This window comes from Rutilus rutilus, assembly GCF_951802725.1.
Source record: "Rutilus rutilus genome assembly, chromosome: 19".
NCBI lineage: Eukaryota > Metazoa > Chordata > Actinopteri > Cypriniformes > Leuciscidae > Rutilus > Rutilus rutilus.
In genome coordinates this window covers 25,162,916-25,187,142 of record NC_140232.1, presented here as the reverse complement: position 1 = coordinate 25,187,142, position 24,227 = coordinate 25,162,916, and the positions used below count along the sequence as shown (strand labels likewise).

Genomic DNA, 24,227 nt, shown 5'->3' with positions numbered 1-24,227 from the left:
CAAACAATAAGTTGTGAAACATATGGCACATCATGCTCAAACAGAACATGCAAATGAGATCCAGAGGGGATAAGACAGGCCACAAAGCAAAACAAACCACACACAATTTACAGACTTTTGGCACATTTAACAAAGCAAGAACTCTAATGCCCACACCCACACACACAAAGCAAACAGAAACACACGCAAGACATGTATAAACCCACTCACTTCGTCTTGTTGGCGCTGGGCCCAGGCACCTCTTTGTGCTGTTTGGTCCTGTGCAGCGCCGAGCTCTTCTCCTGCAAACACACCCGGAAAACAACACGTTTTCACTTACTACTATTCACAACAAAGCCAAATTCAGCCTCTGCCGACTGTCTCTGGTGGCCCTCCTGTGCGGAGGCCCTGTCGGCTCCTGGACGCGGGCCAGAACCAGCTTCTCTGTCTGGAAAAACAGCATGATAGAAAGGCCCTGGGGAGTGACCTTACTCTGGCCACTGCTAATGAGAATGCTGCCCTGCTGAGAGACAGCGAGGAAGAGGGCAGCGTCTCCATTCTCCTCTAACCCCCCTTATCAGAACACAAGCATCCGAACACCTGCTCTGCATGTACAGCTTCATTAAGCTGGCCAGTTTAAAGGAGACATATCATGAAAAATAGGACTTGTTCTATTTGAAATAAAATTCTTCTGTGTACTATGTAGTAGAGGAGTAACAATGTATCGTGTCACAATATATCACAATACAAAAATGCAACAATATGTATCGTGGATAGTGACAATGTAAAAATTCGAATTACAGTGTGAGAAAAAAAAATTCAACATTTTCAAAGTTAGCGTCAGTACTACATTAAACTACTTTATATACTGTTGTAAATAATGCAGAATAATGCAATGGAGGAATATTTGTGGGTCCTGATAATGCCTTGTCTTATGTTACCAGTAAAAAGTGGCCTACATTATTTTAAATATATCTAGTCTGGGACAGAGTGCAGGCATATTCGTCTAAAATAATTCTGTATTTTCAGCTTCAGAATTTTTATTCTGCTGTCACCATTGTCCTGTGCATTGGGTTATCAGCACCAAGTCCAAGCCTATTCATTTTCACCAACAATGTAATATTAAATTTAGCATTTTAAATCAATAGTACATTTTTTGTTAACCTTTTATCATGTCTTCGAGTATCACAATAATATTGTATCATGAGTTCAGTATCGTGATATGTATCAAATCGTGACATGACGGTATCGTTACACCCCTACTATGTAGCCATCCTCGTTCACAATACAACCAGACCATTTATGAAAACTAAGATGCAAAAACACATAATTCTTAACTTCTTATCTAGGTTATAAAATTAAACTATAAGCATTAAGGGTAGAATTATGACAACCATTTTATTATGATCTGAAATCTGGTCACATTTGAAGTTTTATTTCTTTGTTTTGGTATATTATAATTATTTAAAAAAAAAACATGAAGACACAAATACAACTAGAAGGATGATCAACATTGTACTGTACATGCAAAAATGTGTAGGTTGATAACTATATTTTGGATGAGAAGTGAAAAAGTAATGATTCATTTTACACCCCAATTGAGCACATTTACATTTAACATTAACATAGGATGACTCACATTTGCATACCAAGGTCAGTATCTTACTATTACTATAATAATTATTAATATTATTATGTTGATAAAGCATCCTCATTAGGCAAAGAATCAGTTCAGATGTGAGAGAATATTTGGGTTGCACTTTATTTTACAGTACGTGCACTTACGTGTTCTTGCCTAAGAAAGTACTGGGTAATATAAGGTAACTACATGGGTTAAGGTTAGATTTAGTGGTAGGTTCAGGGTTAGTACCAAGTTAGGCTATTACCCAGTTATTGTTATTACTTTAATATACGTATTAAGTATGTACACGGGGAACAGGACTGTAAAATAAAGTGCTACCAATGTTTGAATAAGTGTGAGTATAGGAAACAATGCATGTAAGAACTCAAGAATATGAAATTTTGTCTGGTAATGTGAGTGTCTATGACAAAGAGGAAAAGAATTGTCAGAAGTGTCAGAATTTCCCTCACCCACATTCCAAACATGTCGGCACAAGTGTGTGCTGCATACGCTTAGTTTCACTTCATTGTATAAGCAAAAAACAGTCATATGTGCCTCAAGCAGTGTCTTTGCAAATAAAGAGTAAAATATGCAGGACACCAATGCACAGGAAGAATTTCCCAGGTGTGTGTGTGTGTGTGTGTTTGAGTGTGTGAGTGTGAGAGAAAAACATGTTTTGTATCTCACCAGGTTCTCCTGGTTGCGTGCGTTTACTCTGTCCTCTTCTCCACGCATATACTTCACCTCCTCCACTCCCTTATTCTTATATTCATCTACAGAGAAAGAAAGACAAGTTAGATTTTTATTCTAGAACTGTTAAAGAAATGATTCACAGAGAAAAGGTCTCATTATTTACTCACCCTTTTATCGTTCCAAACTCATTCGACTTTTTTTCCTTCCGTGGAACCCAAAAGGAGAAATTTCAAAGAATATACTGGTAATTTTTTTTCCCAAGATATTACAATGAATGGGGACTAAAGCTTTCAAGCATCGACATAAATGTTGATAAAAGTATGACATAAAAGTATCATAAAAATAGCTCATATGACTCATGCGCAAGACTTCTGAAGTCATACAATAGTGTGGGAAAAAAAGTAAAAGTAGTTATTCACTGATAATTTTCCCCTCCAATTGACTGCTGTGACAAGATCATTGACCTTGAGAACCGAATCAGGCCGATTCATGAACAGATTCCTTAAAAAAATCTGATTCAAACTATTGAGTCATTCATTAATTAGACACTGATACTTCTCTCATTAACCCACCAATACTTTACATTTCAGTTTGTTCTTCACACTAATCTAATCTATTGTATGGCTTCAGAAGACCTAAAATAAAGTCATATGGACCACTTATATGATACTTTTATTGTGCTTTTTTTTGGTCATTTTAGAGCTTGACAGCCTTAGTCATTCACTTTCATTATACTGAGAACCATGTGACTATATTCTTCAAAATACCTTTTGTTTTTCACAGAAAAGGTGATTCATACAGGTTTGGGAACAATGTGAGTGAGTAAACAGTTACCGATTTCACATTTGAAAATGCCTTCAACCCAGCTCTACCAGAACACTTTGAATTTTGCCCTTTCCCAGCAGCCATATCCGTGTTTGCATGTCCATGCATTCACTTCCTCATAACACATACACACACCCACACACATACATAAATCTGTCATTTACTCTGTCTACAAATCAGCACGAGGCAAATCGCAGCCCACTCAATCTCAGTTTATCTTCGCCTCTATCCGTCTTTCTCTCCTTTTCTCTCTGTGAACTCCCTGTCAGTTACCATCATGACAGCTGGAGTGGGCAGCCTGTGAATGTGACTCAGTGCAGTCCATCCGCACAAGCACAAAAAGCGAGAAATGGGGGGGGAAAAAGAGAATATAAAAGGAGAGAGAAAAAGAGAGGGCGCAACGCCGCCAGTCTTTCACAGCTTGAGGAATGTAAACATGTCTCTGCACAAAAGACCACGCTCCAACATGCTGACAAACACACACAAGCCGAACCAAAGAGAAACGTCACACACAATTTAAAGTCAAACTAACTGATTTGGCTGAGGTGTGTTACACAAAACAGGCCTCCAGGATCCAAAAGAGCCAGACACTTACAATCAAATACATGCATACATACGAATGCATCTCACTTCCCACACACACACACGCTCGCATAAACGCAAGTAGGGTGATAGCATTACTATAAAAGGAGATCTGAGGAACATATCATTCTAATCCATCTTTTCAGGGAGACAATCATTCGAGAAACAAGCATCTCAGAGAAACAAAGTTGCTCGGAGTGAGAGAGAGTGACATTTTATCAGTTTAGTATGTTCCAGACGGGCTATTTTTGGTGGGAAGATGAGATGTTCTCTTATGTAGGGATATTTCGAATTGGCTAATTGGTGATAACAGCATGATGCCGACCTTTAGGATGTGATGGAGACGAGGATGCTTGCTTTAGACAGAAATGGCTTTTTTTGTGCCACTTTTAATATTTTGTACTTTATTATAGTATAGAAAAGAAAGGAAATGAGGAGAATGAGAAATGTTGCAAGCTGGCTTCATGAGCACCATGGGATGTGTAAGAGAATAGCTGGGTAATACTGAATATTTATAATATATTCTAAATTATTCTATTCATAAATGAAACAACATTGTGAATATTGAGTTGATTTTTATGTGCTTTTTAGTAGGTCATTACATTTCCTAAAGGCTGTGATGGTAGGCAGTTTTTTTGCCTGCTTCTTGTGTACTCATGAGTATGACAGCACCAAAGCAAAGATATTTTAGCATCTCGGATTTTCCCATTTCAGTGTTTAAACCTCTGCAGATGGGCTGTTCAACTATGAATCAACTGCCAATTTCATTCAGTCATTCAGTTATAGCATCACTCAAAATATTAAATCAGATCCTAAGAGTGTTTTTTTTTTATTTCATTATATGAGTACATGAGTACATACACTCACCTAAAGGATTATTAGGAACACCTGTTCAATTTCTCATTAATGCAATTATCTAATCAACCAATCACATGGCAGTTGCTTCAATGCATTTAGGGGTGTGGTCCTGGTCAAGACAATCTCCTGAACTCCAAACTGAATGTCAGAATGGGAAAGAAAGGTGATTTAAGCAATTTTGAGCGTGGAATGGTTGTTGGTGCCAGACGGGCCGGTCTGAGTAGTTCACAATCTGCTCAGTTACTGGGATTTTCACGCACAACCATTTCTAGGGTTTACAAAGAATGGTGTGAAAAGGGAAAAACATCCAGTATGCGGCAGTCCTGTGGGCGAAAATGCCTTGTTGATGCTAGAGGTCAGAGGAGAATGGGCCGACTGATTCAAGCTGATAGAAGAGCAACTTTGACTGAAATAACCACTCGTTACAACCGAGGTATGCAGCAAAGCATTTGTGAAGCCACAACACGCACAACCTTGAGGCGGATGGGCTACAACAGCAGAAGACCCCACTGGGTACCACTCATCTCCACTACAAATAGGAAAAAGAGGCTACTACGAGCTCACCAAAATTGGACAGTTGAACACCGGAAAAATGTTGCCTGGTCTGATGAGTCTCGATTTCTGTTGAGACATTCAGATGGTAGAGTCAGAATTTGGCGTAAACAGAATGAGAACATGGATCCATCATGCCTTGTTACCACTGTGCAGGCTGGTGGTGGTGGTGTAATGGTGTGGGGGATGTTTTCTTGGCACACTTTAGGCCCCTTAGTGCCAATTGGGCATCGTTTAAATGCCACGGCCTACCTGAGCATTGTTTCTGACCATGTCCATCCCTTTATGACCACCATGTACCCATCCTCTGATGACTACTTCCAGCAGGATAATGCACCATGTCACAAAGCTCGAATCATTTCAAATTGGTTTCTTGAACATGACAATGAGTTCACTGTACTAAAATGGCCCCCACAGTCACCAGATCTCAACCCAATAGAGCATCTTTGGGCTTCGTGCCCTGGATGTGCATCCCACAAATCTCCATCAACTGCAAGATGCTATCCTATCAATATGGGCCAACATTTCTAAAGAATGCTTTCAGCACCTTGTTGAATCAATGCCACGTAGAATTAAGGCAGTTCTGAAGGCGAAAGGGGGTCAAACACAGTATTAGTATGGTGTTCCTAATAATCCTTTAGGTGAGTGTACATACATACATACATACATAACATACATACATAACATACATACATAAGAAAACCTGCACTAATCATTAGGCCTTGAATATTTATTCTAGTCTTTTTCTGTGTTTGTGACAAGATGCCTTCTGACGACCAGGTAATTTAGCTGTCTGGGTACTCGATCGGCTTAAACGAAACAAATCGGATGACACGACAGCCACACAACCTTGTCTTCCTCTCACTTTTACCTTCTGGCCTAATTTCAGATGTGTTCAGTGCCGTGAGTGGCGTGTCTGAGGAACATGAGTGGGCCGCTTTACTTTTAGAATCAGTGTGGAGAAGCTTTGCCCTGAAGCGATTCTATAAGTGGGAGTCTGTTAAGACAGTGAGTCCACAGCAAGGGAGGGGAGTTTGTCAATCTCAAGCTCTCTTTGATAGTAGGTGGAAGATTACTCACTAATGTTATGACAGAACAGAGAGGAGTTCCAAAATCTAGCAGAACAAGAGACACGTTTTGCGCTACCTTTAGACACATGACCGATACCACGCCTTTGGTTAAAGATCAGCCGTTAAACATCTGAAGTCATGCGTCTAAACCTCAGAAGACAGAGTGTCACTGAGATGATCTGTTGCGCTACCGTACGCCGTTGCCGTTAAAAACATTAGCTAAACAGTCGCTTTGTGAACGCAGTCACTTGGTGACTTTGAAAAATGGCTGTGTGAAAGTATTCACCGCAGCCTGAAAGTAAGCCACACACACACCATTTTATGCTACGTTCAAACAGTGGTTTTATCACTGAAGGTCAACAAGTTTCTGAGCCATATTGGACATTTCTACTGCTGGGTGGCCTGTCATTGTTAACTTTCATAACTAGGCATATCATCTGAAAATCCAATCACAATTGATGTAAATATCAATTGTAAACTTGCAATTCATACTTGACAAATCAGTTTTCTTGTCTGTAGACAAAAAACTAGAGGGGAAAGCTTTATAGTAACACTGCTGAAATGCATAATGCATGAATCAATGCTCGCAATATGACAGTTTTCAATGCATAATTTTTTTAATAACGCTGCATGTGGGCAGAAACAAATCACTGCAGAAATTTCTTGAAGCTCAGTTTGTAGAACAAGAGCTGGAAGCCATGGGTTTGAGTTCTCGAAAAAACATGAAGAAAGAAATGTAAACCTTATATGTGCAGGTAAGTCGCACTGGATAAAACCATCTGCCAAATGCATATGTAATGACTGGAAGACATGAAATAATACAGATAAAATCATATAGAACAATGAAATTGTTCACAATGTTAAACATCGATCCTGATATCCATTCTTAAAATCTCAAAATGGATCTCACTCTGCTGTGAGTAGTTGTGAATGTGAGTTTGCGATCTGTATTGATTATGCAATAAAAAGACTGTGTACATAATGGCAAGAAACATCTCTCTATTGCACTGTCCTCATGTGGTGCAAAGAAAAACAAACATATGGTGCTAGAGAGTTGTTATTGTTAATAAGTGTCGGCGCCACAAGGGGGCCTGGCCTGGCCTGAACTGTGCCCCCTACGCTCTGCTCCATTAACCCCGATACCCGGCTCTAAAAGTAAAAGTAAAACTTTTCTTGCAACACTGGACACACCTACATCACGTTGCGCATGGTCGAACTTTCGCTCATGTCAGATATGGCCAGCTCTCGTTGAAAATCGAATGCCTTCCGGTCACTTTGTCGGTGCAGATCAGCATCAGCGTGAACGCCCCGTTATAGACTGGCAGCATACACACGCACACACCAATCTCAACACACACACGCACACACACCAATCTCAACAGCTCACTGCAGATCGCATGTAACCAGACAGCATATTCTCCGCCCGCTGCCCCTCTTGTTTGTTTTAGGGCAGCTCGGCCTTTCCTGTCATTGTGCGTGCCGGAGATCGTGTGTGTTGCTGGGATTGACTAAGCACTGAATCACAGATGAGGACACACAAACTTACACACACTCTCACTGCCTGAACACGGACACAGTTTGACTAGTAAACAGTCTGTTGGCACTAATCAAGTCAGGGCGAGAGCTGAGAGTTGAGAGAGTGAAAAAGAGAAAGAGAGGGGGGGGGGGGGGGGGGGGGGTTGAAAGCCCTCTGTTCTATTGATAGAGCCGTTTGACTGACAGCTGGGAAGGGCAGTGGAAAGAAGGACATCGGGTTGGCAGGAGAAAGAGAGAAAAAGAGCGAGTGAGAGACAGAAAGATAGACAGATAGAGAAAGAAGAAGGGGGGAGTTAGCAATAATCCACAGTAACCAGGTCACTGCTCTGTTCGCGCTGGTGAATATAATACTTATCAATCTGTTGTTGTGCGTTACAGTTCTCTCAGATTAACATGCCACATCATGAGCCTACAGATCACAGACACAGAGTGAAAGAGAACTGGAAGATACAGTATAAACCGTCACATCCTCAAAATCTCACAAGAGGAAATGCAGAACAGAGAAACAGAACCCATATCTGAGAATGGCTACTGGTACTTCCCAGAGATAGATTATGTCAAATAGTAGCTAAATGACGACTCTACCACATTAGGTAATAAGACAGGAGTAATTATTTTTGTAAATAGTAGAGAACAGCAATAAGTCTGATGTCGTAGAAGTGAAATGACAGTGCTAAAGGCCGTGACACACCAAGCCATCAGCCAACGTCATGCTGTCAGTGAGCATCTGTTGGGTCAGTTTTTGCAGTGTTCCACACCTCGGCGGGAGCTCGCACGATTCAGCATGTTGAACTGCCGTCTGGGCCGTCGGTGAGCGAGATCACTCTGATTGGCTGTTCGGTTTAGCGAACAACTCAGTGCACTAAGATAAAAGCGAGCAAAGAAGTCAAGAAGGTACAGACAGAAGGCGGTTCTAATTTTATGGCGTCTTTCATTCTAATACACAAATATTTTCATAACAACATGAGCTGCCAGATGAAGAAAGGGATCAGCATGATTGATATTTAAACCGTTAAGCAAGAGCTGCTTTGTTTTACGGTTGGTATATATGCAGTCTTACTAGTTTCCCTTTTTGAATGATGAATAGACTATTGACACCTGCTGATATAGACAGTTCACACAGGCACAGAACACACACGACAGTCTGCTAGTCTTTGAGGTGTTCAACCACAGTTTTTTGGGCCAAGACGAGCCAACAATCGGCTTTCATCGCCGCTAGTTCTTTGACGTCGGCTTGGTGCGTCATGGCCTTAACATGGTGGATGTAGAATGTCCTAACTGTACTGATACTATGCATGCATACTTACTGTATATGGACATTCTTATTGGTCGATTAGCTAGTTCTTCATTAAACAGCAAATATTCATGATCAAAAGGAATACTAGCTTGTGTTGTTCTTGTTAACTACCAAGATTTTACTTTGTAATCAGTTTAGTTTAATTGAAATAAATATGAAATTAAAATATGAAATGAAAATTAGAAATATTCCCTTGGCAACTAACTTAAATTATCTAAGTTAAAAGTACTATTAAAACTTAAAGTGAAAACTGAAAATATAAAAAGCTAACTCAAAATATTAATATTATAGTAAAATATAAATAATACTAAAATTACACTGATACTAGCTTACGGTGCAGCATATATTTGTCATACATATGCAATCACAATTGTTTCAAACAGTACCTTGTCTGATCAAGTAACAAATTGTGGTTGATATTACCTTTGGTTCAAGATTCAAGAAGAGAGCACTATTATTCTATAATTCTAAACAACAATAAAAATCCACAAGTGAAGTCAGAAAGGACAATAGAAGTGGTATGCATGAAAGCAACCAGAGATGTGCAAGAGGCACAATGGAAAACCTTGAAGATCAAGAGCACTGAATTTTCAGCATCATTACTCCAGTCTTTAGTGTCACATGATCCTTCAGAAATCATTGCTGATTTGCTGCTCAAGAAAAATTTCTCATGATCACAGTTGAGCATTTAATAATTTTGTGGAAACCATGCTACATTTTTTCCAAGACTCTTTGATGAATAGAAAGTTAAAAAGAACAGCATTTACTTAAAATAGATCTATTTTGCAACATTATGCATAACCATTTTTTACAATGTAGTGCATTCTTGCTGAATAAGTATTAATGTACTGCTTACTGACCCCAAACCTTTAAATGGTTATGTACATAATTTATATACACAGTATATTAGGAGTAGTTTAGAAGTACTGTACTGTACTGTATCTTCTCAACACAGCTAAAGATAATAATAGGCAAGAAACATCATATGAGAAAGAGGAAGGGACACTGAGGTAAAAAAAAAGAGAGAGTAAAGTAAAATATAGCTTAGGCAGAAAAGTAGGCAGAATAATGAAAAGGACACAGCAAAGAAAGGAAGGAAACAAGGAAAGTGTGGCCTTGAGAAGAACGACAGATATGCAGAGGGAGGGATAAATGTCAGGGGAGGAAAACATGGGAGTCTGATCCCACATCACTCACTCTCTCCCTCGTTCTCATTCGACCGTTTCCCTCCATCTCACACACTGTGAATCCTTAGAGACAGAGAAAGGAACATGGCAGGAAGAAGGAGAGAGAGAGAGAGAGAGAGAGAGAGAGACAGAGAGAAGAAAAAGAGAGAAAGAGAGGCGGCAGCCTCCTATGGCTGGTCATTGAGTGTTTCCTGTGAGGTTTTCTGCTGTTTTGCCCTTAATTCTTAATCTCCTATAATCTCTGTCACTCTCTCACAGGTCACACACTAAGCGCTGCTGTTATCTAAACTCTTTAAAACATATTTACAACCTCTCACACACACAAAACCCAGCGAACATATGAGTCACTCACTCCAGCTGATAATGTTATCCTCAAACACACGCCTGTTGGCACAGATGTAGCTGAGAGTCTTTACATCGACAAACACAGCATGAATGCCCAGAAGGATGCATCCAAGAATTCCCAGAATGTAACCATCTTCCCAAAACATTGTAAAACATTATTCACTGCTTGGACATAAATTACTTAACTGGCTGTTCGTTCTGCTTAAAGTTTCATCTTGAATGAGTCTTGAATGATTGGTTAAAAACCCGCCAATGTCAATGCCACTAATGTCCAAAACAACAAGATGTCTTTCTGTCCAATATATCTGAATGACATCCCATTTATCATGTTTTCCTAGATAATAAGTTTAAAGCATAGGTTTGGCCAGCAATAAAAACAGTTACTGCCAAATTAGTTATTTTTACCAAATCAAAAACATACAGCATGAGTAGTGTAGCCCAAATCACAAGAAAATTACTCTTGTGAGCCGATTCATTTAATAAATCGTTTAAAAAGACAACTCTACTCACAAGTTACCAGTTTGAATCAGTCTGACAAATCCTTCACTGACTCAGCGAACTGAATCAACATCTGAATCACTTACTGAACTGCAAATGATGTTCAGTGATGTCCACCTCAAAATCTCTTGAACAATAGAGAAGAAAATAGCAAATCACTGCAACCCAATACAAATACTATATTTGAGCTAATATTACCCACATGAAAGAGAAAAAATGCTATATTTGAGCTAGTATTACCCACATTACACCCCATGAAAGAAAAGAGTCATGCGTGTCTAACCTATGTATGAACCTGTAAGTCATTTTGAGATAATGAATTCAGCTTATGCTTTCATGTAAACAAAATACAACAGAGGTTGTTCTGGAAATCAAGACACAATTTTATGACATGGTTGTGTCCTGATACTATATTCCAAAGTGTGGACTTTCCCCTCATTACGAAAGTACATACTCTTAAAGCATAATCCAAGAATACCAAATGGGACAAAGCCAAAAATACAGAATGGAAAACAGGCTCTTATCCATCAGCAGAAGTCCAGTGGAGAAATTACATTCTCAAAATGTGACAGTCTCCCATGGAAATCAAACACATCTCTGCCCTGTTTTCATCCATAAGTGTTTTAAATCAAAGGATATTTTAATATTATTTATGGTATAACCAAACCTGGACTGTGAATGGTGACTGTCCAATAAAACCATTTAGTTTTAGACACCTAAAAAGCTAATTTCTAAAAAAAGTTACAAAATAATCACACTTATCCAAAGCGAGAGTATTTTAACTTGCAATTTATTTAGGCTACTACATAGAGCGTTCCCCAGTAGCAACCTGGTGTTATAGGGATAGTTCACCGAAAATTCACCCTTTTTGTTATCCAAACCTGCATGACTTCCTTTCTTCTGAGGCACACAAAATATTGAAGAACGTTAGGGTCAAAATAACACTGGAGCCCACTGACAATCATTAGGTGGACACAAAAAAAAAAGAAGACATTTTTCAAAATACCCTCTTTTGTTTTCAAAAGAAAAAAGGTTAGTCATACAGGTTTGGAACGACATAATTTTTTGAGGTTGAACTGTCCATTTAAGTGCATTGTTTAAGGCCACAATACTCATAGCTCATGTTTGTGTGTTTGAGACTGACCAGTGAAAAGGTCTCCATTGCTGTAGGCTTTGCCCCGGCCCTCTTCGTCGGTGGGCACAGCCGACACCTGCTTAGCCGAGGTGCAGCCCATGGCCTCACTCTCTCCCCCCTCTCACCATCTCACCTGAGAGAGACAGAGAACACATTCAACATTCACATTCAGGAGCCTGACAGCACGCGTTTAAAGTCAGAATGGACACATGATTACATCCATTAGAGTCTCTGCTGGGCTACGTACTACCGATCATCAGGAAAAGAAAACAAATCTGAGTTGAGCCTGAACAGATCTAGACATGCTTTCTATCACAGCCCAAAGCCAGAGTTACAGATTCATCTTTTTCCCTCTTTAGTTACGAACGTGTGTATCTTCAAATTGAACTAAGGCCAAGACAACACACACACACACACACACAGCAGCCCCAAAAAGTATTTGGACACACTTAAAGTATGAATAAAGTATGAACAAAATATCAAACCAATGGCATTTACACAGAAAGAAATATAGCATAAGCACACTTTCAGCAAAATTTTAATTAAAGAAGTCTGTTAAGCTTAAGGATAAAACAAACAACAGATCAAAATTCAAGACAAAAAGTAAATGGTCTCTTTCTAGTTGTCAAGCAAAGTCGATTCCAAACAGAAGTGATATCTTATAATAAGCAGTCAGTTAAATATAAAGTATGTTTATGACTGACAGAACAAATGTCAAAAGCTGCTTTTTAAAATCTGTTTTTAGGAGCCAAGCTTGTAACGTGGTTGAGAAGATTCACCCCTTCAATATGTAAAGCGCTTTGAGTACACAGGAAAAGCGCTATATTTGGCACACTTGTTCTGGTGGTAATGAATAGTAATCTAACCAACTTTAGGGTCTCTAGGACCACCTCTATAGCCCCACCAACAGCTCAAAAATTCACTTTTCAAACGGTTATAACTTTTGAACCCTCTGTCATAGAAACAAAATTCTTAGTACACCATCATGCTGATCCCATTTCAATATCTTACATTAAGACTCCGCCGATTACAACAGTGACTATTTTGAGATGTACTATATTCAGTTTTTTCACTGCTACTGGCCAGTTCTCACCAAAATTCTCAGATGATCACTGGACCGAGCCTCACAGAAATGACTGAACAGTTTTTGATATTCCAAAATCAGATTAGATGCTATCTCTCTACCAAACTTTGATTTATCAAAACGAAACTCAGTACGCTTAATCAGTACCATGATCCGAGGGTACATGCGAAATTTGGGAACAGCGCCACCTATGGGTCATGACATCAGAATTTTTTTTATTTTTGGTAAATAACTTTTGAAATCATGATCTTGGTGTTTGATTCCTTGGGTCACGCTGAATCAGTCAATACCGGTTTTACCAAGATCGGACAAATCGCCTGTCCGCCAATTTGAAATCTGACATAAACGTTGATATTTTTTAATGCTTTAACATTGACACAAAATTTGGCAGGGTTCATTGAGAGCATGCCCTGAAGGTACCCGAGAACGAAGTTTGAACACAGCGCCACCTTGTGTTCCAGAGATATAAGTTTTAGCAAAAACACTAACTTTTGTAAACATCGTTCAAATTTGGTTTTCTGTGTCATCCATGTTCCTTGGTTTATGCTGATTCTGACAATTTCTCATTTATTATTTTCCATACATTTTGCTGTCTGCCATCTTGAATGAAATTCAGTTTTTTTCGGAACTACAAATTTTTTCCAATTTTTTCCAGAATCTGATCAGATGATCTTTGGACTGAGCCACACAAAAATGAATGAAAAGATTTTTGATATTCACTACCATTCCCAAGAGATACCTCTCCGAAGTCGACTGCCTGTGTTTGCTGTTTTATGCTAGTTAGCTTAGCATGCTAATAGCAGAGGTGTAAAGTTTAGGGGTCAGAAAGTAAAAATCCTGCCATATGTCTATTCCACACATGAACTCAGCCAGCTGATTTCACTAATTAGTTATATCTCCTGGCTGAACAAACTGTGCTAATTAACAAATCCAGGTGATTGGAACAAAATACTGAGGAGGACATTTACTTTCTGAACCTGGACTTTACACCTCTGGCTAATAGGTTAAAATGCTAACTAGTTGCCATTCATTCTAATGGTGATTTTGGCTAAACAATTTACATTAGAGGCCAAGTTATCTTATCATGCTAAAATTGGTTAATATGTTAACTAATGCTTTTGTGTGCTCATTCTTGCCTTGGAAGCTTTCCTCTGCAGCTTGGTGACTGTGCGCGAACTGAGCGGCGAACCGTGATGAGCAACAAGGCCCAAACTTCTCAGGTTGTGGGTTCGACTTCCATGTGGGACATGTCCAGACCGAAAGAGGCACTCTGGCCAGAAATGGGGCAGAAATTTCTTATGTTCCAGACATTACATCTTCAAAATGATCTAATCTGAACTTATTAAATAAAACATGCAGTGCATTTATATACAAAATCTTCATTTTGAGTTCATTCTCACTTGAACTATACTGAACTTCAGCAGCTGAGTGAACGCATGTCTTCTGAGTGACACATTATGAATCCCATATGGTGCAATGTCCAAATTGGTACTGATATGCCATGTACATTCAAGAGTTTATTTTTTTTTTTATTTTTTTTTTTAAAATCTTTTAGTAAGGTATGACGACTTTTTAGACTTTCAAAATTCTGAAAATCAACACTGCAATAAAAACTGTGGATAAGAAGTTTGCAGAATGGATAGATGAATGAAATATCAAACTATACTTCATAGAAGCTATAGAATAAAGAACTAATAGAACAAGTTGCTACATTTCACATATTTATTACAATGAGGCCTATGTTTTTATACAGTAGTTTTAATACTTTTAGGACCAAACGTCATTTAATTACTTAAGATTTAATTCTTTAAGTATTTTATTTAGGTTTGAAGATTGCTTGATCAAATCCAGTTTGTAGCAAGAGTTTGTGCCATGCCATGTGAATTGTGCATAATGTTCCCTAAATAAATCTTACATCCAAAAATATCAAATGTCCATTAAGGGCTTGGCCCCGTAGTTGCTGCATGCAGCTATATTTTAAATTAGTGCTGTTCTAGGGTTTTGGTTGTGAACAACTCAATGAATCTGTTGAGTGAATAATTTAAAGAATCACTCATAAAACTCAAAAAGATACTCGCGTCACTTGTCACCATCCACGACTGCACCTACTGTATAATCACCAAATGAACGAGTAAACAAATCCGAACGAGTCTTTTTAGTCAACTGAATCAATCCCCTCTTCGCTGAGAGGATTCAACTTTATGGCCCCTGAACCGAATCAACTATCACTGTTAGAGTAGGCCAAAACCCAGAAACAAGTTAGCTTTACAGTTCCATCGTCCTGAAGTCAATGGGTTCTTTGAATACGATTTGGTTAAATGCCTGAAATAATGTCTGTGGTTAACAAACCCACGTTTTATTCTACAACATGTTATTCTACATCAGCAATTCCCCCCCTTTGATTTTATTAAACCTTTTACTTGACTTGAAAAAGGTGGTCGCTAACAAGTGGCTAAATGGGACACTACAAAGGTTGTCTGGGAATTAAACATCACCATGCTGAACAGATAAACTCATCTATTCACAACTATTCACTTTTTTCAGCCTCACTGAGTTACTCTTGCATACTATTCAAACTCAAACTTTCAGAGAAAATATTTTCTAATTAAAGAGCTGTCAGAAGCTTAATGGTGGTTACATTAAAGTCATGCAACTGTGGTGTAGTTGGTCTATAGCCTATGTTTAGCTTTTTACTTCTGCCGATTGTAATAAGGCATCAAAATTCATAAAAGTTGTGTAAATTTGTGAAGATTATCATGATGAACAAAACGTGTAAGAATTATAAACTTTTGTTGGTCACAGAGACACAGACCTTATTCTATTGTCTTTTTGTTGATGTAATCAGAGTGATGCTAACCTCCGTGTTGGCTTACAAAAATACATCACAGCACTCTATGTTTTGCAGCCTTTCCATATAAAAACACCTTCAGAATCAGTGACTCAGAAATGAGGGAGACAAATTGAGAGAAGACAAAACAGGAGAGTGAAAGATCAAAAGAGCCGACTACTCCTCCTCCTACTCTCTCCTCGTTTGAAGTTGTCAGGAGGGGCAGTGTTTAGCTCTGCCTTTAGCAGCACGGGGCACAGGACAAAGCACCAGGTGTACAGACGAGAGAAGTGTGCAAACGCGTGTGTATGTGCGCACCCATACGCCCAACCACTCTGCTGCGAGTCTTGAGTAAACAAGATCTACCCATCAAGGCTGCGGAGTGTTGATACGCCATTCCATAAAAGCCTGTGAAAGTATAATCACCCACAGTAGGGGTTTTTGATGAGGAAGCGTTTAGATTTGCACCTCGGGTCTGAAAAGAGTGTTACCCTTTCAAGTTGCTCAGTATTGGAACGGCCTTCATTTGTGAAGTTCTACATTATGCTCTATGCATAGATGCTGATAAAATATATTTGGCTAATTTGACAATTACCGATAAGAGTATAGTCTCCTCAGCTCAGTTTAACTGTTTTTATCAGGTTTAAATACACTTCATAAGAGAAGTATTAAGAAAGCATGGTTACACAAAAAAGACAGAGGCTGAATTTCGGATTAGCATGTTACTAGCATCCATGGAAACTTTCCATTCCACAAAAAAATGTGTTCTACACAGAAAAAAAAAAAAGGTTCTTTTAAGAACTGTTCACTGACAGGTTCATTAGAAAAGCGAAAAAAATTTTTATTTATTTATTTATTATAATTTTTTCCTAAATTTTTATGTTGTTGTTAGATCCCTATGGGTGGGTGGAAAAATGCTCAAAAGAAAGTTGTATACAGAAAATGTGTTAACTTTAAAATCGGGTTCTTTATTAGCATTGCTGTGTAAATTCCTTTATTTTTAAGAGTGTAGCACATTACTCTTATTATTATTATTATTATTATTATTATTATTATAGGTAGAGTATGAGTAGCATGGTGCCATCCAATTCTAAATCTTTTTTTTCAGTCAGTGGCAGACCTGTTTGAAAACAGTCATTTTTGCTTTTACTTTTGGTGATGCTAGTCGTGCATAATTTATAATTTTGAATATTGTGGTGACAAATGAGCAAAAATAAAAATTATTTCACCCTTGTGTTACCTAACAGAGGTTGAGAGAGTCTGTTCACACATCTTACGACTGAAACATAAACAAGAAGCCATCTGGGCACTTATGTCAGGTTCACTCTCTCTTACGCAGACAGAACGTTGACATCTGTGTTCTGTAACTTTTAAGCCGTACATTTACATGTACCAAGATCAATGCCCAGCTACGTGCGTTCCTATACAGGTCATGTGAGTGTCAATAGATCATGACTTAAACCTTAATGACTAAAACACACTTTAACACTAGTCAGATGCAAACAAAAGTTATGCTTCCAAGACCAAAAAAAAGAAAAGAAGCATTTCCATGCCAAGGGTTTAAGAGAATGGGAGAATTATTCAGTCAAATTACTTTTTGATACACATATAGGATGCAGTGATATTAAGATTCTGCCTGATAATAAATAGGCCAATAATGATTTTCACGTTACTGATAACTTATAAATGCCTAATATTAAAATCTATACTATTTTGTCTAAATTAAAATAAAGCACTAAAATTAAAATTCATTGTTTTAAATGCTACAAAGTATAGGCATCACAATAGGCTATTTTAATGTACAGTGTGAAAACCAGATATTCATATTGAGATTTATTAAATAAGACATGGTGATTTTAACTAACTTGAAAATTGATCAGAAATGACAGTAAAGACTTTAACATTGTAAAAAAAAAAAAAAAAATTGCATATTTCAAATAAAGGCTGTTGTTTTGAACATTCTATTCAAAGACTCCTGAAAAAAAAAAGTATTAGCCTACCGTTTCCACAAAAATATTAATCAGCACAGGTTTCAACATTGATAATATGAAATGTTTCTTAAGCACCAATAAATATTAGAATGATTTCTGAAGGATCATGGTAGGGCTGAACGATTAATTGCATTTGCGATAATATCGCGATATGATGAATTGCGATTTTTTTTTAACCGCAAAGCTGCGATTACAGTCTGGTCACGTGACACGCGAGAGTAAACCAGTCAGTATTGCAGATGAAACATAAACTTGGCCCGCTACGCATAGGTCTGGCTACAGGAAATAACAGTTTATGTTTAATTTATGTGATATTGTGTTATAGATTCTCTCCAATGATTCTGTATCAAGTAAGATAATTTCAGATTTATGTCTGAGCTTAGTTTTATAGACACGTGTGCTTTATAAACAACCGTATTCTGCTTGCTTCTAATTCCTCTGTCACACACACGACACCACTCGAACCTTACGAGAAATAATCTTTAGTAAAGTTCGGAAAAGTTGAAGCGAATTACAAGGACATTCGCGGGCTTCACTGCACAAGATATGAGATACGCGCAGTCTGCGTGATGTTACTTTTGTAGTGCGCGGTCTCGCCCGACGGTATTTTTCTTACAAATGTTCTACGAAGGCATCATATGTCTTGGAATGCATTTGGCTTATATATTAAAAATATGAAAATCACCGACAGAAGCTGCTTTCAATTTCAAATACTCACGCGCGCTTTGCGAAGAGCGTTTGAGCATGCGGCTGTGAGCGACTCCGTCTACGTGGTTAAATGTACTTGCATCTCAAAATGCTTTTATGACGCGAAATTAATGTGACAGTCAGTTATATCTTAAGTTATTAAACAGACAGGACAAACCATATATTATAATTTCAAAAGAGATGAAAACGTTCAGACAGCCTAGGCTACTCTTAAATACTGAAAGCACTCTTTGTTTATCGCTTGTAATATTTGTTTCCTCTCTTTGTTATTTGTTTGAAGCTATATCTGTTAAAATTATTAACATGTAATTGTATTAATTTAGTTTTTTTAATGTGTAATTATTATAAGTAGGCCTAGCCTACTTATAATTATGTAATTAAATATTTTAAGTTTTATTAATAAGATCAATTAAAGAAAAATTATTAACATGTAATTGTATTAATTTAGTTTTTTTAATGTGTAATTATTATAAGTAGGCCTACTTATAATTATGTAATTAAATATTTTAAGTTTCATTAATAAGACCAATTAAAGAAAAAAATGTGACCGGCTCATGAGGTGCCTAAAGATTCCCTTCCCTATTTTACAATGATTTATTGCGTGTTTTTGTTGAATAATAGAAAAGATAAAGAGCTTAAAAAAAAAAAAAAAAAAAAAAATCTCATATTAAATTGCAATAGCAATATTGGTAAAACTAAATCGCAATTAGATTATTTTCCAAAATCATTCAGCCCTAGATCATGTGACACTGAGGACTAGAGTAATGGCTGGTGATGATAACTGTGCCAAGTATGTATTAAATAAATGTGTTTCTATTGTAGATTACGTCCATACATTTTTATGACAAATTGCATGAAAATGTTTGAAGACAAATGAATAACCTACTTTCTATGCAACAGCATTAAAGATGAAGTCAAGCAAGATAGCATAACACCCCTAACACACACACACACAACCACACAAGTACACACCCTCCAACAGGCCTCAGGGCTGAGAGCTGTCTGTGCCACTACTCACCCTGAAAAACAGGCTGATCAGGAGAGAACAAGAATCATGGGAAGGACTAAACAAGTCCTTTAAAGATCAGCTGAGACGGGACAACACGAACAGCAAACCCCTTCTCTGAGGAACCAGAGGAGACCCCATTCATTCATCTCCGCCTATGACCGACCGGGCAGGACAGCAGTCCCCCCACCATAACATTTACTCACCCGCAACGGCTGTAGCATCAACTCTGTCCCACTTTAAACAGCCTGCTGAGAGGAGACACACAGTGAAAACGTCTCAGTGCTGTCAAGATTATCTTAAGACTAAAGCCTCTTTCTCTTTTGTTAGGCAGGGTGAGTGGTGGTTTGGAGTGAAGAGATGTAAAAATAATAGAGCTACTGTTTAAAAAGGGAACTCTCCAGCCATGAGAAGAGAGGGGGACGAACAACCGAGGGACAGACAGAGAGTTCAAGTGGAAGCAAAGAGACAGAAAAACAGATGGGAAGATAAAAGCTATCAAAGATGGTCAAGGTGACAGTTTGTAACTGTTCACACTCAGAACATCCGTTAAAAGCAGGGCTTCTCAAGTTTTCCACCCAGCAGACCACTAAAACTGCAAAACAACAATTGTGGACAAACAGCCAAAAATTTAAGAAAACCCCAACAATACCTTAATCTACACCATAATTATTAATAATTAATTGTTATCCTTTGATTGACCAGCTGAATAGCGATGCTTTTGGTTTTTAATGTTTTTGAAAGAAGTTTGTTAAGCTAGCTCAACAAGGGGGCCTTTATTTGATTAAAAATACAGTAAAACAGTAATACTGTGAAATATTATAACAATTTAAAACAACTACTTTCTATATTTTAATATATTTGAAAATGTAATTTATTCCTGTGATGGCAAAGCTGAAAAGTCTTCACTGTCACATGATCCTTCAGAAATCATTCTAATATGCTGATTTGCTGGTCAAGAAACATTTCTTAATTCTTATTATCAATACTGAAAATCGTTGGGTTCTTAATATTTTTTGTAGAAAAATTAGTTTTAGGATCTTTGAAAGTTGAAAAGAACTGAAAGATAAGAACAGCATTTTTTTTTAAATATGTATTCTTATTTCAACTTTATTTAAATTAAAGTCCCCCTGTAGTCAATAATTATATCCCTTAAAACTCATCTTTGATCACCAAAATGACATATTTAAAATTGTTTTCCTTAAAATAGCTTGAATACACACCCTTGCCTCATTCAGTATACGTGGTTCTTTGAAAATGCAAATTAGCCCCGCCTCCACTCACTCGCTCCAGCTTAGAGATCCACTCGTTGACGATCACACATTGACATGTTTGGTTACAAGGTAGTTTGTGACCTCAGAAACACCAGCGATTTCAAACCGCGTTTTTGAGACCAGGGATTCAGTGATTTTTGGTTCACTGCAGTTAAGGAGAAAATACTCAGCAATGGTGTTGAATTTGCACATGCTTTGTCTTAGGCATATTAAAAACACCACACAGACATATAAACAACATTAAAAACTTGATTTTCACCACATGGGGACTTTAACAAAATGTTTTTAATAGGTTTGGTTAATGATAATAACCCTGATATACACCCAGGAAAGTAATTTTCCTTAGAAAGCAGAACTAATGAATGTTTCCATACAGGTTTTCCAAGCACTACCCCCAACTTTCAAGGGAAATCAAGCTATCAATAATTTCGATTTGTGTAGGCAACTCGCTAAAAATACACGTCGCAGAAATTGTTCATAAATCCATTCTTAAACCGTCCCATTGAGTTGAAATGAGACAATTTACTGAAGAATGGTGTCACATACATTCACACAAAAACCCATTCTACTCACATTTCATGAATAAGTCACAGTGTGCGGCAAAGACGGAGTGGAAATCTTACACGCAGAAGTCCGAGTCAATCTGTCCATCCACTGTCACACAGTACCACTCAGGGCTGTCCGAACACCGCCTGTATCTGACTGACTCAAACACTGACTTCACCGCTCAGCAACTGATTTGTGCCTGTCACCTCTATAATGCGCGTGTGTCTAAAGCTTTGTGTCTGTGCCACTACTGTCAGGAAAGAACCAAAGAAATGACTCATAAACAACACACACCTCTCATATGACTAGTCAAATGAAACAGAGTCTTCTAATATATCAGCATCTTCAAAACAACACATCTTTGTATTTTTCCTTTCTATAATATTTACTAATGAATACCATTTCTCCTCCAGCAAACAAGCACACGGCTACAGCTTCATGGAAATATACTCCAGGGTCAGGTCTCTAATTTTTCCGTATCCATCTCTATAATGCTGACAAGCGCCTCCTAATTCTTCCTATAAATATTCATTTGAAATTAGAAAACCATCTATTATATACCAATTCTGTTGCCTGCTGCTGCATAATTGGTCTGCCCGTTTCTTGTAAGTATACACACAGCTTTCTAATCAGCTCTTTAAAGTCTCCAAATGAAAATCACTCCCACTGTGCGAAACTCATTTACATCCCTTTATAAAATGTTTACTAATGCAGCAACATTTGAATAAGGTTTAAAAATGTCATGCTTCCATCTAAATGACACCGGTAGTAGACTGCACTGTTATTTAAACATTCAAATGAGCGTTCATTCGTCTCAGCACGTACACCAGACATCGGTGCCCTGATGCAGGGACGGAGAGGACGTCCATGTTTGACAATAGCAGAGGAGGATGTTTGATCTGTGTCATATCAAAACAGCAAGTCACACGCAGCTTTCAGCCTGAACTCTACCCCATGGAACAAAATGTTATGGGCAATAACCTATAAATTACCAGTGTTAAAATGGGGGGGGGGGGACAACACTACATCAGATAACATTAACCATTTTAAATTATATAACTTCAGTATAAATGTACAGTATGAAAAGTGTAGGGTTAGGGTTATATATTATAATTAGGGCTGCACGATATATTTAAATGATTGAAATATAGCAATATAGCAATATATAATAATCGTGATAGGCATATTGCAATGGCTTACGATAACTGAATGATTTTAATACTTCAAAAGATTACAAAAAAACGGCTATTACATACAATTTGTGACATGCTTAATGTTATTAGGCACAATTAAGTGAAGTAGGGCCGCCTCAAGTGCACAGGACTGCTCGTAACCCCGATTTTATAGTTATTTTCCGCAGCTTACAGTTATAATCAAAAATATTCAACCCCCACTGCAAACCAGGTTTATTGGCTAAAGTTATAGACGTTCAGCTGTTTGCAATGAACGAATCAAACAAAAGTAATTGAAATGGTTCAACAACAAATGTGGTTTCCCCAGATTCAACTGAAAATGCAACTTTTAATGACTTCTGCAGTCTCAAAACTATTCAACCCTTTCATGGCAAGCATCTTTAGTACTTAGTAGAACACCCTTTTGCTGTTATGACCTGCTGCAAACAAGATGTATAACCAGACACCAGCTTCTGGCAGTGTTTTTGAGGAATCTTCCTCATGAGAAATGGCCTCCAGTTTGGTAATATTCTTGGGTTTGCGTGCTGCAACCACCGCCTTCAAATCCCACCAGAGAAGTCAGGTGACTGTGATGGCCACTGTAGAATCTTCCAGGATGACTTCTGCAACCAAGCCTTGGTGGAATTTGAGGTATGCTTAGGATCATTGTCATGTTGGAAGGTCCAATGACGGCCAAGCTTCAGCTTCCTCACTGACGGCATGACATTGTCTCCTAGGATTTCCTGATACAATGAATCCATCTTGCCTTGCACATGTTGCAGGTTTCCAGTGGCAGAGGATGCAAAGCAGCCCCAGAGCATCACCGAGCACCACCATGCTTGACTGTAGACAGTGTTCTTTTCAGCATATGCTTCATTCTTCTTCCTCCAGACATACTGCTGATCCATGGGGCCGAAAAGTTACAGTTTTGTTTCATCGATCCATAGAACAGAATTCCAAAACTTCTGTGGCGTATTTATATGATTTTGAGCACTTTTCAGTAGTGGTGTACGTCTTGGAGTTCTGGCATGGCAGGAGTTTGAGTTTAATATAGGGTTATTCCGATACTAGTATCGGAAATGCCACAGATACCACAAAAAATGCTGTTTTGCCACAAGTAACCACTGTTTAGAGCAGCAAAGAAGAAATGAAAACACGCTAGCAGTATGTGTCACAGCCTTGATATATTTTACCAAAAAAAACTATTTATGTCAAAAGAATCACTAGTAAAAAACTATTTCCAATACGGATGGGGCCAACGGATTTTTGAAATTCATTTGAAATTAGAAAATCAAAATCGGGAATCGAGCTGTTTCCTGTTTAGAAACATTTAGAAACAGGAGAAAAAAAAAAAAAAATCTCCATTGTCTGATTTTTTCAAATGCGTTTATGTAAATAGGGAAATAAAATACACGTGTCATTCATTTTTTTATTTAATATT

General features: G+C 37.9%; 1 protein-coding gene across 2 annotated transcripts in view; it reads right to left on the bottom strand.

Annotated features, from left to right (window-relative positions):
* The window catches only part of LOC311278677 (uncharacterized protein C1orf21 homolog), a 33,309-nt gene that overhangs the window by 4,043 nt on the left and 5,039 nt on the right, over nucleotides 1-24,227 (bottom strand). The window contains exons 1-4 of one of the 2 annotated variants that reach the window (XM_084389683.1): nucleotides 21,642-21,742; nucleotides 12,188-12,311; nucleotides 2,288-2,373; nucleotides 211-281 (exon numbers count right to left, since the gene is read on the bottom strand). In XM_084389683.1, the coding sequence (XP_084245809.1) occupies nucleotides 211-281; nucleotides 2,288-2,373; nucleotides 12,188-12,278 (248 nt within the window). In that variant the 5' untranslated portion in view covers nucleotides 12,279-12,311; nucleotides 21,642-21,742. Of the gene's footprint in view, nucleotides 1-210; nucleotides 282-2,287; nucleotides 2,374-12,187; nucleotides 12,312-21,641; nucleotides 21,743-24,227 lie in introns of those variants that run through there. The other variant, XM_084389682.1, reaches the window with a different exon arrangement.